The sequence below is a fragment of the Convolutriloba macropyga genome, chromosome 5 (genome assembly GCF_964194025.1).
Source record: "Convolutriloba macropyga chromosome 5, txConMacr16.3, whole genome shotgun sequence".
NCBI lineage: Eukaryota > Metazoa > Xenacoelomorpha > Acoela > Convolutidae > Convolutriloba > Convolutriloba macropyga.
This window is the reverse complement of record NC_134472.1, coordinates 52,040,900-52,054,199: the sequence shown is the minus strand read 5'-3', so window position 1 is coordinate 52,054,199 and position 13,300 is coordinate 52,040,900. Positions and strand designations below refer to the sequence as shown.

General features: G+C 35.6%; 1 protein-coding gene across 1 annotated transcript; it reads left to right on the top strand.

Moving 5' to 3' along the window:
* The first annotated feature begins 2,010 nt into the window (after positions 1–2,010).
* Positions 2,011–12,719, top strand: LOC142340086 (uncharacterized). Its single transcript, XM_075390499.1, has 2 exons — positions 2,011–2,144; positions 12,053–12,719. Exons 1-2 carry the CDS (start codon positions 2,029–2,031, stop codon positions 12,612–12,614), a joined length of 678 nt encoding a protein of 225 aa, XP_075246614.1. The 5' UTR covers positions 2,011–2,028; the 3' UTR covers positions 12,615–12,719.
* Positions 12,720–13,300: the final 581 nt, after the last annotated feature.

Below are 13,300 nucleotides of genomic sequence, written 5' to 3'. Positions count from 1 at the left end.
TAGGCAGTTGTTTTTGCGGTATACTTTTAGATTAATGATTAATGTCTGAAGGCTCTCCAGTTTGTTAAAAAGCTATATCAATTACAAAAATTAATGTACAAACGTTTTCGCAATATGTAGCATTATTAAGTAAACTGCAACTTAGAAATACTCTTTTAACAATTATAATGATTTCAAAACAACAGTGAGAGAAGAGGCTCATGGAATGTTGTTTAACGTTAAAACAAACATTTACAAAAGTTTTGTATCCAATTTGTTTTGAATTTTTTATTCATGATCTTTTTTTTAAAATTCTTTTTGGTTTTCTACCGTTTCGTTAACAAATTTGACCATTTCAATGTTCTGATTCGCTAAAATTAAGTTTTCAATTAAGTTTTCTACCGTTTCGTTAACAATTTTGACCATTTCAATGTTCTGATTCGCTAAAATTAAGTTTTCAAAAAGATCAAAATGTCAACATTTGCGTAGTATTTCAATGTCAACTCCTGATTTCGGTACTCATCGCACGTGCTCAACAATGGCTTCCTTTGTGCTATATAAATTGCGTTTAGAGCCATGAGTAATTGTGGCTCATTGCGCTGAACTATTGTACCACCGTCAAACATGCTTGATGTGTCGTAAAATTTGCTTACATGCTGACATACCGGTAAGTTTTTTAATGCTTTCCCATCCGTCAGGTTATTTGTATGCAAGTCACCCCGACAGCTGGAGTTGCATCCACCACATTTGTATAAAACGTAAGATTTTAGATGCTGGTCAAAACAAGACTTCAAGGATGTTGAGGAGGTTTTTAGTCTCCGTGTTGTCAAGATCACTGTAAGATGCTTTATCTTTTGTAGCTTTTCTTTAAGTCAAATGCTTAATTGGTCTCAATACTGTAAGAAAAGAGTGGGCATGTACCTGTGCTTCGGTTTTTTGTTTGACTTGCGTTCTGCCGTTGTTTCTGCTGTCTATTTAGTGTCAGCTAAATTTTTTACAATTGTCTAGTTAACAACGCCTGACGACATTTTTTCCGGGTATTGAGTTTTTCATATTTCTTTTTATATTGCCTTCCAGTTTGTTGGGAAAAGTGTCAAGGTCTTCTGTATACATTGTACAAATGGTGGAGGTTTTGAAACCAGTAGGGAGGTCAATTGTACAGAGAGTGAAAAGAAGAGATGACTGCTTTTCTATCAGTCCGATGACTGATTGTATTTAAGTAACTGTGAAACAGCTACTCTGGATAAAGATATCGGATAGTTGGTTGTTTGTGTTGATTTGGAGTATTGTTAATCGGTATATCGTATGAATGAGCATAATTGTATTCTAAGTGAGGGCCAAGTAGATGTAGTTTTAGTACAAATTTCTCTCCACTTACGGTGTCAAATTCCCTAGAGAAGTCCAGAAGGCAAACGTAACCATGATTGTTGATAAATAGTGGTATATTACCGGGTACTTTCTATTATAGCCCCCCACCAGCTTAGTGGTCAGATAACATTCTGCCCCAACCCCCTCAACCATGGTAAACCTACCATAATGGAGGGCTAAAATGGGAAAGAGCATTATTACTGAGGAGCATCTCATGATGTAGTCGTTGATCTTCCTAATCGGAAAGCACGTTTGCATTTGAATGTATGTCATTTTGTTTCAACCAAGTGTATAGCCCTTTTGATATTATTGAGATGAAAAAAATAAAGACAGTGGTTTGTACCGCTAGACTTCTGCAGTTCTCAGGATCTTTGAGGGAACTTTGCAGTTGTATAAAGAAGCAATGATGGCTAACTGCCAGATGAATTACTTCTTTAGTAGATGAGAAAAGTATGTGTGAGAAATTAGGGATCATAAAGGCTAAAGTGATCATTTCGTTCGTTATTCCTTCGTAGCCAGGCGATTTGTTGTTCTGAGGTTTGGATATTGTAGTTCCGAATCCAAGTAGTGTAAGTTCTTCGCATTGCTCAATACTCATTAGCCCAAATGTTGTGATAAACTTATTGAATAATTTGAGATAATATATGTCATATACCCGAGGGCGACGATTGGATTCGGTAAATGATGGGAAATCAGGAAAAGAAATTCCTGCTATGTGCAAAAAGAAGTCAGATGAACAATGGATTGAACGTGATCATTGCTACAATTGGTTTCATGCGTCGTTGTGTTGTCTCAGAGTAAGCCTTCAATGTTATTCAGTAAACGAAGAGCGTTCTCTGTTGTTGCTAATCTTGCGTTACTCCTGCACATGATAACTTGGAAGTTACTTTTACGTGAACATATGATAATCGATGAAAACAATACTAAAATACAATCAGTCATCAAATTAGTATAAGATGATAAAGCAGCCATGACAGAGTTCAATAATGGTTTACCACGACAAATTGCATAAGCATTTAGTAAAACCAAATAGTGCTGAAGAAAATGCCATGGGAAGTTATGGGAGACGTATACAATTCTTACCTGAAGCATCAGATCGAAACCGTTTTGAACGATTACAGAAGGATGAAGAAAATGACCATAAAATTCTGAAATTGTTTTAAATGAACATTTTAGAATAGATGATGTTTATAAAAATGGTGAAATTGGCAAGAGAACAAACACTATTAGTGCCAAGCTTGCGAATGCAGGGCAATACAGAGCATTGCTGCGCTCAACCTACAAATTGAAAAGTATCTGCTAAATTACTTCATTTCTAAAGAACTGTCAGAGAATGAACGTAAACTGCAGAAAAAATGCCTAATCCTCAGATCACACTTTACAACAAGTGGGACACCTAGGTGTGATGAAAAATAGTTAGCTCTAAAGTTTTGGTCAAAAGGGCTGCTCCAGGTCTGTGGCTTTAGAAATTCAACTCTCAACAAAATTGAGTACAAAACTTCACTATGATCTAACGGAATGCCAGACCCTTGAAAATGCCGTTAATCACTAGGAGGTTTATTTCATTGATTATAACATACTTTTATGATGTATCACCGATTCTTGATTGATCATAGACATCGAGAGCTCTACTTCATTGATACAAAATTCCATTTGTATCCACATGATTGCGACTTGTCCAATAGTTAAAAACACTCTGTGGTGGCGTTTCTTTTTATTGTAATTACTCGGCCAAGTATGAGCCATTACTACTTCAAGATGAGCCCTTTTTCAAAATTCTATGGGGTAGACCTACTATGAGAGCATTATTTTTATTATCAGGAGTTACTTATTATCCTCCTTATGCCAAATATGCGTTTAATTGACCGCGTATTATGTTTAGCCGACCACGTCAATAATACCATTGAAAAACTCACAAATTGATTGCATATCATCAATAACGGGCCTACAGGAGATCACGATATTCCAGACTGTTTTATACATTCCTATCCCTCTTTTTTCAGTTGCACTCAAAACTTTGTCACCAAGTTGAACACTGATCATAAAGCTATAATTTTGACTGAAAATCATGGCGAGAATGACCGGTTCTCCAGGGATCAGAGGATGAAAAACAGAAATCGCTATCCTGCATTTTGAGTTCAACAAGCTTAAATGCAAATGAGGCAATTAATGTCCTCACAGATTTCTTGAAGAATTGATGATCTCACAGGTTTCTTGAAAATTGAAACACTGTTCTGCGCCATCAACGCACCCGGAAAACTCTACACAAACAAGGAAAAATTAAGAACCATGGGAAACGCAACCGGAAGGCGAGAGCAAAACTAATGCTGGTAAAAAAAGAACACTGAACGAATGGGTGGCTCCTGAAGAGTAGGATTTCATTGCTCCTCTCCTTGAGCAAAGTTTCATGATGTGCAATTTTCTACAAAAAACTTGGCTCAGTTACATTCTAAGGCATAGGAACTGCTTAAAATAATGCATGGTTCAAGTCAAATATTCAAGTAAACAAATAAACTGTAAATATTGAATAGATATTCTGAAAACCTGTAGTAAAATTAATATCAGTCCGGTTTTTCGAATTTTTGATTTCCCCAAAAACGTAAGTTTTTTTTTACAACAATTGCAGTTTTCAGAGTAGGCTCTTAAGTACAAAAAAAAGCTCTTAAGTACCTGACATTCTCGGGTAATACGTGAAAAAAGAACTTTTAAGATCAATTGTGTACCTCCCTAGAAAGGAAATGCGATATCACTCGGAATTGATTGATAGCAAACTTAATAGCAGGTTGACAAATCTGTCTTGGAAGCAGAATAGGCATCTGCCAATTGGATATAATAACACGTTTGTTGCACTTGACGAAATTGAAATGCCAAACTTCGTCCTGTAAGTCTTATTCAGACCATCCAACCAGAGAAAAGTATGGTTTAAGGGAGAACAACACCGATGGTAAAAGGTTATGTGAAATAGAATTGTCGGCAAAATGGTAAGCCGAAAATGTACTTGAGACAACCAATGGATCAAGGGGCTAAAAACATGGTGATTTTTACAAAGATCCCAAATTACTAGATGTACATGTAAAAAGAGGTGTGGTTTTTGTGTGATGAAAGAGACAAAATACAAAGATAAATTAAATGAAATGCTTAGTGCCAGTTAGTTTGAGAATCTTGATGGAGCAAATGAGGATCTAACCGTAAACAACTGAGAATAACATCGACAGCCTTTTGCATCAACTAATGAAACAGGGCAGGTATGAAAAAAGATTTATCGCAGGCTCAACACAAATGGACGGCAACCGGCCGCGCTTTACAGTCTTGCTAAAGTACATAAAACCAGTATTCCGCTTCGGCCTGCTCTGTCAATAACCGGTAGCAGTTAAGAGAACCTCAAAAAGTTAAAAGTTTGTGCCTCCCAATTACCAGAGGTTAACAGGTCAAAATAACGAGATTAACTCAAAAGGCGCCTGGGTCGCTTTACAGGCTACCAATTGGGAGTATGATGGGCTAATTGTATATCTCGATATTAAAAGCTTGTACACCATTGTACCGGTTGAGGAAGCAATTGAAATTGCTCTTCAAGAACTGTTATCCAGTGACGAGGTTCCTGAGATTTCGAGGTCAGCTATGAAGAGCTTTTTGAGACTAGACCTAGAGAATGCTCATTTCAAGGGTAATAAAATGTGGTACACTCACACGGACGGTTTAGCCATGGGTGTTTGCCATGGCTGTTTGCCAGGACGGTTTAGCCTGGCTGTAATTTTGGCAAACTTGTGGATGAATGGAGTTACATTCTGAGTGTTAATCATGTAAAAACTGGTTTTATGCAAAATTTCAAGACAATAAGGACACAGAGTATAAAAACATGCAGGAATGGATCTGTTTCTATTGTGCACAATAAGGTACAAAGTATCACACACAATAATTAAAATTATTCAAGAGCTATGTGGATGACTTAGTGTCCACTGTTAAGGGAACATTCTAAAGTACCTTGAGAATGCGAATATTCTCCGTAAGAACTTACAATTCACTCCTGATACCCAATGGTAAAGAATACCTGGCGTTCCTAGATCTGAACATAAAGATAAGCGATAAAAAACAAAACAGCTTTAATTGGTATAAAATATTTACTGATACTGATGTGATCTTGAATTTCCGTAGCTGTTCACCGTTACAACAAAAAAAGTGATTTAAGGTGTGCATAGCATTTTCATTGCAACATTTGATTGGCAATCATTTGAAGTAGTTCTTAAGAAAAAGAAAAATCAGGAGATGGACTGAAAACAAAAATTATATTTGAGTGGTCTTCCAGTATTGTTAATGTTACATTGGATATTTTAGTCACAAAATTACAATGAAACCCCCAAAAATGAACAACATCTCAAAACAATTAAAAGTCTCAACAAAAATGAGTTTAAAACGATGTTTTCAATACAGAGGAAACATCACTCAAATTTTTGCAAATAGACTTAGCAAATTGTGTGGTATTCAAATTGAATGATATTCAAATATTTTTCACAACAAAAAATTAAATTGCTTGCCCACCCTGAAATTCTTTTGATAAAAACCTCAAATCCCACGTGGTATATAAAATTACGAGGAATTGATTGCAGTCTGTCAACTCACTTCGCAGAGTTCGCTAGATAAACTCGATAACAATTTTTTTATTTGCTCTCAAATGATGTTTTTAGCAATACTATTAGTCCTGTAGGTCCGAGCTTTATGCGCTTTTTCCCTTGGCCATTTTCTCGTCTGACGCAATTGACTTTTTTTCATTAAAAATGACCTAAACAGATAGCACCCAGTGGGCGTCAAGAGCTTTTAGAGCCGTTCAGCGCACCAGTTATTGAGTAAGCGATCCACAGAATCTGTCTGGGAGACTTCACAAAAGCACACAATCCTTTTCACAAAAACTGATAATTCACTCCTGAGTTACCCATTGGTAAAGGTTACCTGGCTTTCCTGGATCTGAACATAAAGCTAAACGGTGAAAAAAAAACTCTTATAAGTATAGAATATCAACTGACATCGGTCTAATCTTGAATTTCCATAGCCGTTCACAGTAACAACAAGAAAAATGTTATTTTAGGTGTTCATAGGATTTTAATTGCAGCCTGTGATTGGCAATCATTTGCAGTAGCTCTTACGAAAATTACGAGATCTGGATTGACAATGAGATTTCAACGGATTTGTCTCCCAATATTATTATTGTGACGTTGTGTAAAATAGTCGAAAACAAAAGGTTACAGTAAAACCCCAATGTTGAACAACATCTCGAAACAATCAAAACTCTCAAAAAAAAATGATTTTAAATGGCTGTTTCTATCAATACAGAGGAAACATCAATAAAGTTTTTGCAAATAGGTTTAACAAATTTTGTGACGTTCAAACTATGTGATATTCAAATCATTTTCAAATTAAGAACCTGCTTGTCCAACCTGAAATAATCTTTTGATAAAAACCTCATATCGCATGTGGTATATAAAAATACAAGAAATGGATGCCATTCTGTCAACTCATTTCTTAGAATTTGGTAGATAGAGTCAAAAACAAGTTTATTGATTGCTCAGCCTGTGATTGGCAATCATTTGCAGTAGCCCTTACGAAAATTACGAGATCTGGACTGACAATGAGGTTTCAACTGATTGGTCTCCCAATATTATTATTGTGACGTTGTGTAAAATAGTCGATAAGAAAAGGTTACAGTAAAACCCAAAGTTGAACAACATCTCAAAACAATTAAAAGTCTCATCAAAAATCATTTTAAAGGGCTATTTTTTTCTATACAGAGGAAACATCAATGGAATTTTTGCAAATAGGTTTAACTAATTGTGTGACGTTCAAACTATGTGATATTCAAATCATTTTCAAATTAAAAACTTGCTTGCCCAACCTGAAATAATCTGTTGATAAAAACCTCATTTCGCATGTGGTAAATAAAAATACATGAAATGGATGCCATTCTGTCAACTCATTTCTTAGAATTTGGTAGACAGAGTCAAAAACAAGTTTATTGATTGCTCTAATACGAAGTTTGTAGCTATGATATGAGTCCTGTAGGTCCTACTTTTATGCGTCCTTTCCATTGGCCAATTTCTCGTCTGACGCATTTGAGTTTTTGTCCCCAAAAACGGGTTAAACAGATAACATTGGGCAATTAGTGCTTTTAGAGCCATTCAGCGCACTAGTTTTTGTGTAAGCTATTCACAGAATCTGTTTTGCAGACCTCACAATAATTCATAAATCTTTTCACAAAAACTTACAATTCTCCCCTGAGACACCCAATTATAAAAGAAACCAGGCTTTCGTCGATCTAAACATTAAAGTACACGGCAAAAGAGCTCTGATTATTAATAAAAAATCTACTGATAACGGCCAAATCTTGAATTTTCTTCGCCGTTCACCATTACAACAAGAAAAATGTAATGTAAAGTGTTCATAGGATTTTTACTGCAACCAGTGATTGGCTATCCCTTGAAGTAGTTCATACAAAAAATCAAGTCTGGACTAAAATGAGATTCCAACTGAGTGTTCTTCCCGTATTGTTATTGTCACGTTGGTTAAAAAAGTCACAAAAGAAAAGGTTACAGTAAAACACCCAAAGATGAACAACATCTCAAAACAATTAAATGATTTTAAACGGATGTTTTTTCCAATACAGAGGAAATGACACTAAAAATTTTGCGAATAGGTCTAAAAAATTGTGTGAGAATCAAATTATGTAATATTCAAATTGTGTGATATTCAAATAATTTTCACAACGAGAAAATTAAGAACTTGCTTGCCCACCCTGAAATAATCGTTTGATAAAAAATTGAAATCCAATGTGGTATATAAAATACAAGAAATGGATACCATTCTATCAACTATTTTTGTAAAATTTGGTAGATAGATTCAAAAACAAGTTTTTTGATTGCTCTATAACGAAGTTTGTAGCAATTATATTAGTCCTGTTGGTCTTATTTTTGTGCGCTTATTCCCTTGACCAACTTCTCTTCTGACGCATTTGACTTTTGGTCTTCAAAAACGGAATAAGTAGGTAGGATCCAGTGGACATTAAGTGCAATTAAAGCCGTTCAGCTCATTAGTCGTTAATTATTCAAAAAATTTGTTTTGGAGATTTATAACTATTGTGCGAAGGGCAGCTCTTACAGATTGATTTACCCCCACCCCACTGTTCCCCCACATTTGCCACTTTATCAGCTTTCTACTCCCCCCCGAGAGAGCAATTGAGAGCAATTTGCCCGACGTTAGACGGTTATTTAATAATATGTGAATAATTTTATACATTTGTGAAATCAGTTTAAAGTAAACCTCAAGATGAACGCAATGTTCGCAAACGTTTGTTTTTTAAATCAATCTATTTTTTAATGACAATTCCTACTTCTTTGCGGCTAAAGGAGGAATTTCTATTAGCATTCTAATAAAAAAGCCTTTTCTTTTTTTCATTCATTATTGTTCTCAGGTTTGAGGTATATGTAGTCATGATCACCGATTGTTTTTGTTTAATTTCGGTACTTTATTGTTATATCATTTTTTGCTATGCACACTGTTGAATTGGGAAACAAAATCTGTAGGTTAGTCGGAGTTGCCGGTTTTTTCGGAAACAACTTTTTGAGTGTTTTCCATAGATCAATGCGAGATTCTGCCAGTCAATAATGGCACTAATTTTAGACTGTTGTAGGTAATTATTTCCTTTTTGTCGGCATTATATATTCATTCGTTTTTTGCCGTTTTTACGACTAAATATGCAACAGCTTGTATGTGCTATACATTTAGTCAAATTAAAGCGGCTTTTCTATGTGCTTGTGTTCCATTCCATGTATGTTGCCCAATCCAGCTGACCTCTTTTCAAAAGTTGTTTGGAACATCGAAAGAAAGATTCCGCTGTGGGACAACCCCTCGTTGAATGTTGTACAGCGCATTATATTGAATGGAAAAATCTCGATGCATGTAGTGTGGTTGAAAAACTGATGAAATCAGAAGTGATATACATCAAAAAGTTGAAACCGCATCTAACTACAGGCAATGAGTACCGGGGCGGGGATGGACTTTGAAGTATTAGTTTAAATGATAAAAAAATTGAAAAAAAACAATTGTTTTGGCACATGAAAATTCAAATTTTTGTCGACCCTATCAAGTAGAGGATAACAACAGATTGGAATGAAACTAAAAACTCTGTTCAGGAATTCAAAACAAAACACCCTAAAAATTCACTGACCCCCGAATAGATTGAAAATTTTTTGGTCTTAAATGTAAATAATATGTAAATGTAATTTTAACTTCTTTGCTATTTTAACTCATTTTGAAGAATTCGATAGATAGTGTCATTAACAATTTTATTAATTGCTCTCCAACGAAGTTGTAGCAATTAAATTAGTCCTGTCGGTTTTTTTTGTGCGCTTTTTCTTTGGCCATTTTCTTGTCTGACGCATTTGACATTTGTTCCTCAAAAACGGGATAAACTGTTTGCGCCCAGCGGGCATTAAATGCTCTTAGAGCCTCTCAGCTGACTTGTCTTGGAGTTTGGAGTTTTCGATTCACAGAATCCGTTTTTGAGACATATACCTATTGTGCGAAAGGCGGTTTGACTCCCCTCCACTGTTGCCATCCCATTCCCCCCGCTGCACTCACGACTCTTCCTTTAAGCTAAAGCTAGCCTTACTGAGCCACGCCTAGCTTCTGAAGAAGCCAACCGCGCGTTGGTCCATTGAGAGCAATTCGCCTGACGATAGTCGGTTATGATATTTTTTTCCAACAACTAAAATAAAATTATAACCATACGGTTAAATATACTAAAAAAAATACTTCAAATCATTCAAACAAAACAATATAATAGACATCAACAAATTTTTTAAAGAATCGCATTACAAAATTTTCTTTCGATTGTTTTCTTCCTATATATAAAACTAACTTTTAAAAGCTCCTACTTAATATTGAAAGGAATTTTTTTATGTTGTGAGAGCAAGAAATCAGTCAACTTTTTCTTAAAAACGTTTTCATTTTTCGCCAACCGAAGCCACTTTGGTAACTTATTCCTTTTTTGTACGCATTGACGAACAATCGAATTCATTCCAAAGCTGGTTTTGGCATATTGTCTAAATTTGAATTGTTTTGTTCGAGTATTTTGTTGAAGATTCACATAGCCGTGAAAATTTTCAGAATTTTCTGGCCTAGCGATATCATAAAATTTGAAGGGCGACAATTTTGCTATTATTAGCTCAGCTGGTGGGGTCTTTGTCTGGATTAGAAGATCTTTCGCTTTGTCATACTTTTTGCGTAGAAGGCACACATTTATTCCCCGGTTAATCTGTTGGTTAAGGCGTTTTAGGTTTTCTGCTGATAATTTTTGAGAAAAGATTGCCGAAAATGATAAGTGTGAAATCACAAGTGATTTTAGAAGAATGCGCGCGTCCAGGGGAACTTGATGTCTTACCAGGTAAATTGATCTTATAGCATGAGCCATCTTATTCAAGGTTTTATTCAGCTGCTCATCGAAACTAAGATTTCTGTCAATTTGAATACCAAGATATCTGCAACTCTTTTGTGTTGGGAGAACTTCGTTTTTGTAAAAAGTAGATCCGAAATCAAAATAATCGCGCGAGAAAAAGATTAATTTGGTTTTGTTTGTATTCAAAGTTAGTTTGTTCATCTCTACATATTCTGTTTTTTTTTTAATATTTCCGTGACTTTTATATTTTGTGAATAGTTTTATTCATTTGTGAAATCAGTGAACCTGACGATCAACGCATTGTTTGAAAACGTTTGTTTTTTAAATCAATCTATTTTTTAATTGACAATTCCTTCTTCTCTGCGGCTATAATAGGAACGTCTATTCGTGTTCTAATAAAAAGCCTTATCTTTCTTTCATTATAGTTGTCAGGTTTGAGGTATAAGTAGTCATGATCACTCATGACTTCTGGGTTTAATTTCGGTTCTTCATTTTTACAGCCTTTTTTTGCTATACACATTGTTAAAATGGGAAACCATATCTGTAGGGTAATCGAGTTTGCCGGTGTTTTTTGATACAGCTTTTTGAGAGTTCCAGAGATTAGTACGAGAGTGCGTCCTGTCAACAATGGCTCTAATTTTATACTGTTGTAGGTGAATATTTTTTGTCGCCATTATTTATTTATTCGTTTTTACGACTAAATATGCAATTGCTTGTATATACTATACATTACGTCAAATTAACGCGTCTTATCTGGGTGATTATGTTCTCTTGCTTTGAAGTGGTAGGCAGCGATACAAGCTGGCTTTTGAGAATTTGTTTGCTTTGGCTCCTCGGTAGGCTTTTTGAAGTTTCAGGTAGCCTTGTTGGTCAATTCAAAGCCTAGAGGACTTTTTTGGCGGTTTCACTTCTGCTTCTCTTATTGAGTTAATTACCTCGTGTAAGTGTGCGGTAGAGTTTGATGGTAGGTTGTTTAACTGTTTGATAGATAGTGCGTCCAGCGTTACTAGAATTTGTTTCACTTTTGTTTTTCGCGTAATGAAACGAAGTGTGCCAGTGTTCCAAGAAAGTTTCAGTGTTAGAATTGTTGTCAGGGTTAAAATTATTGTCGGGAACGTCTGTGTTGGTGAATAGTAGGTCGGGGGAACTGTGCAAATAATAATCTTATTCAATTGTGCTGTTACGCTAATGTACTACAAGGTGACTAAGTGTTGTGCATTGTATGCACGTTCAAGGGTAAGATTTTGATGCACGCAATTTTAGCCAATCTAGCCGATGCTTTATACGTACATATTCAGTGCTTGTATTGAGTGAATTTCAAGACGCGTTAATGGCGACCGAGCAAGCTCCAAATGTGTATTTTGAAACAAGTATGGGCACTTTCGAATGTGAATTATACTGGCAACATGCTCCTAGAACGTGTCACAACTTTGCCTCTTTAGCTGACAGAGGTTACTACAACGGCTGCTTATTTCATCGAATTGTTCCCAACTTCATAATTCAAACAGGTGATCCAACCGGTACTGGAAGAGGGGGTGCATCAATCTATGGCAAAAATTTTGATGATGAAATTCACCCTGACTTACGACACACTGGCGCTGGAATACTTTCAATGGCGAATTCGGGTCCAAATACGAATGGCAGTCAATTTTTTGTGACATTAGCGCCAACGCAATTTCTGGATGGAATTCATACCATATTCGGCCGAATATCTGCTGGTCTGAAGACTATCGAAAAGATAGGAAAAGTTGAAACTGATAATACCGAGCGACCTACGAGCGATATTTTGATCGTGAATGCTTCAACTCGACCATCAATACGATGAATTGAATCTTCAAACTAAAACCAAATATTTTTTCTTATTGCTAATGATCTTCAGTATGCTCTTATTTTTTCGTTTGTTTTTCAGAATCAAAAAAGGTTAAATTGAGTCAGTTGTGTTTTGCGATACAATCGAATTAGATGGCGCCGCGTTATCCAACTTAGCTTTATGATCGGTTGATGGCAGTTAGTTGCTGCTAATTCACTATTTTGGTAGCATTGTTTGAGTAGAACCAAGTAGTAATCATTTTTAAAAATATTTTAGCTCAGTCAAATGTTGGCGATATCATTAAAAAAAACTCCGGAATAATAATTTTAACATCGGAATTTTTTCACCGTTTATCAACTTAATTGCCTATGTAATGTCTAGCTCTTCTATGGCGATCATTATGGACCGCAAAATGAGTACGAGTACGATTTCATTGGTCACTGAAACTTCCAGTCAGAGAGCTTAGTTTGAAAGATTGAACTTCGACTTAAAGAAGTAAGTCTTATTAATTGCTCTTGAACGCAGTTCATAGCAATTATTGTAAACGTCTGTGTGTTTTTTATGCAAAATTTTCGCTGGACAATTTTGACTTTTCGAGTGACTTTTGCGCCCTTGACTTTTTGCATTTCGCGTGATCTAAAATTCTCTCTCAATCACAATTTAAAGCAACTGAACTCAATTGGCGGCAATTTAATACTAAA

What these genes read in the sequence shown, in the direction of transcription:
- LOC142340086 (XM_075390499.1), top strand. Translation starts at nt 2,029, where the DNA reads ATGATGGGAAATCAGGAAAAGAAATTCCTGCTATGTGCAAAAAGAAGT. An exon ending in CGTCGTTGTGTTGTCTCAGA is followed by an intron (nt 2,145 to 12,052) that starts GTAAGCCTTCAA and finishes ACGCAATTTTAG; the next exon opens with CCAATCTAGCCGATGCTTTA.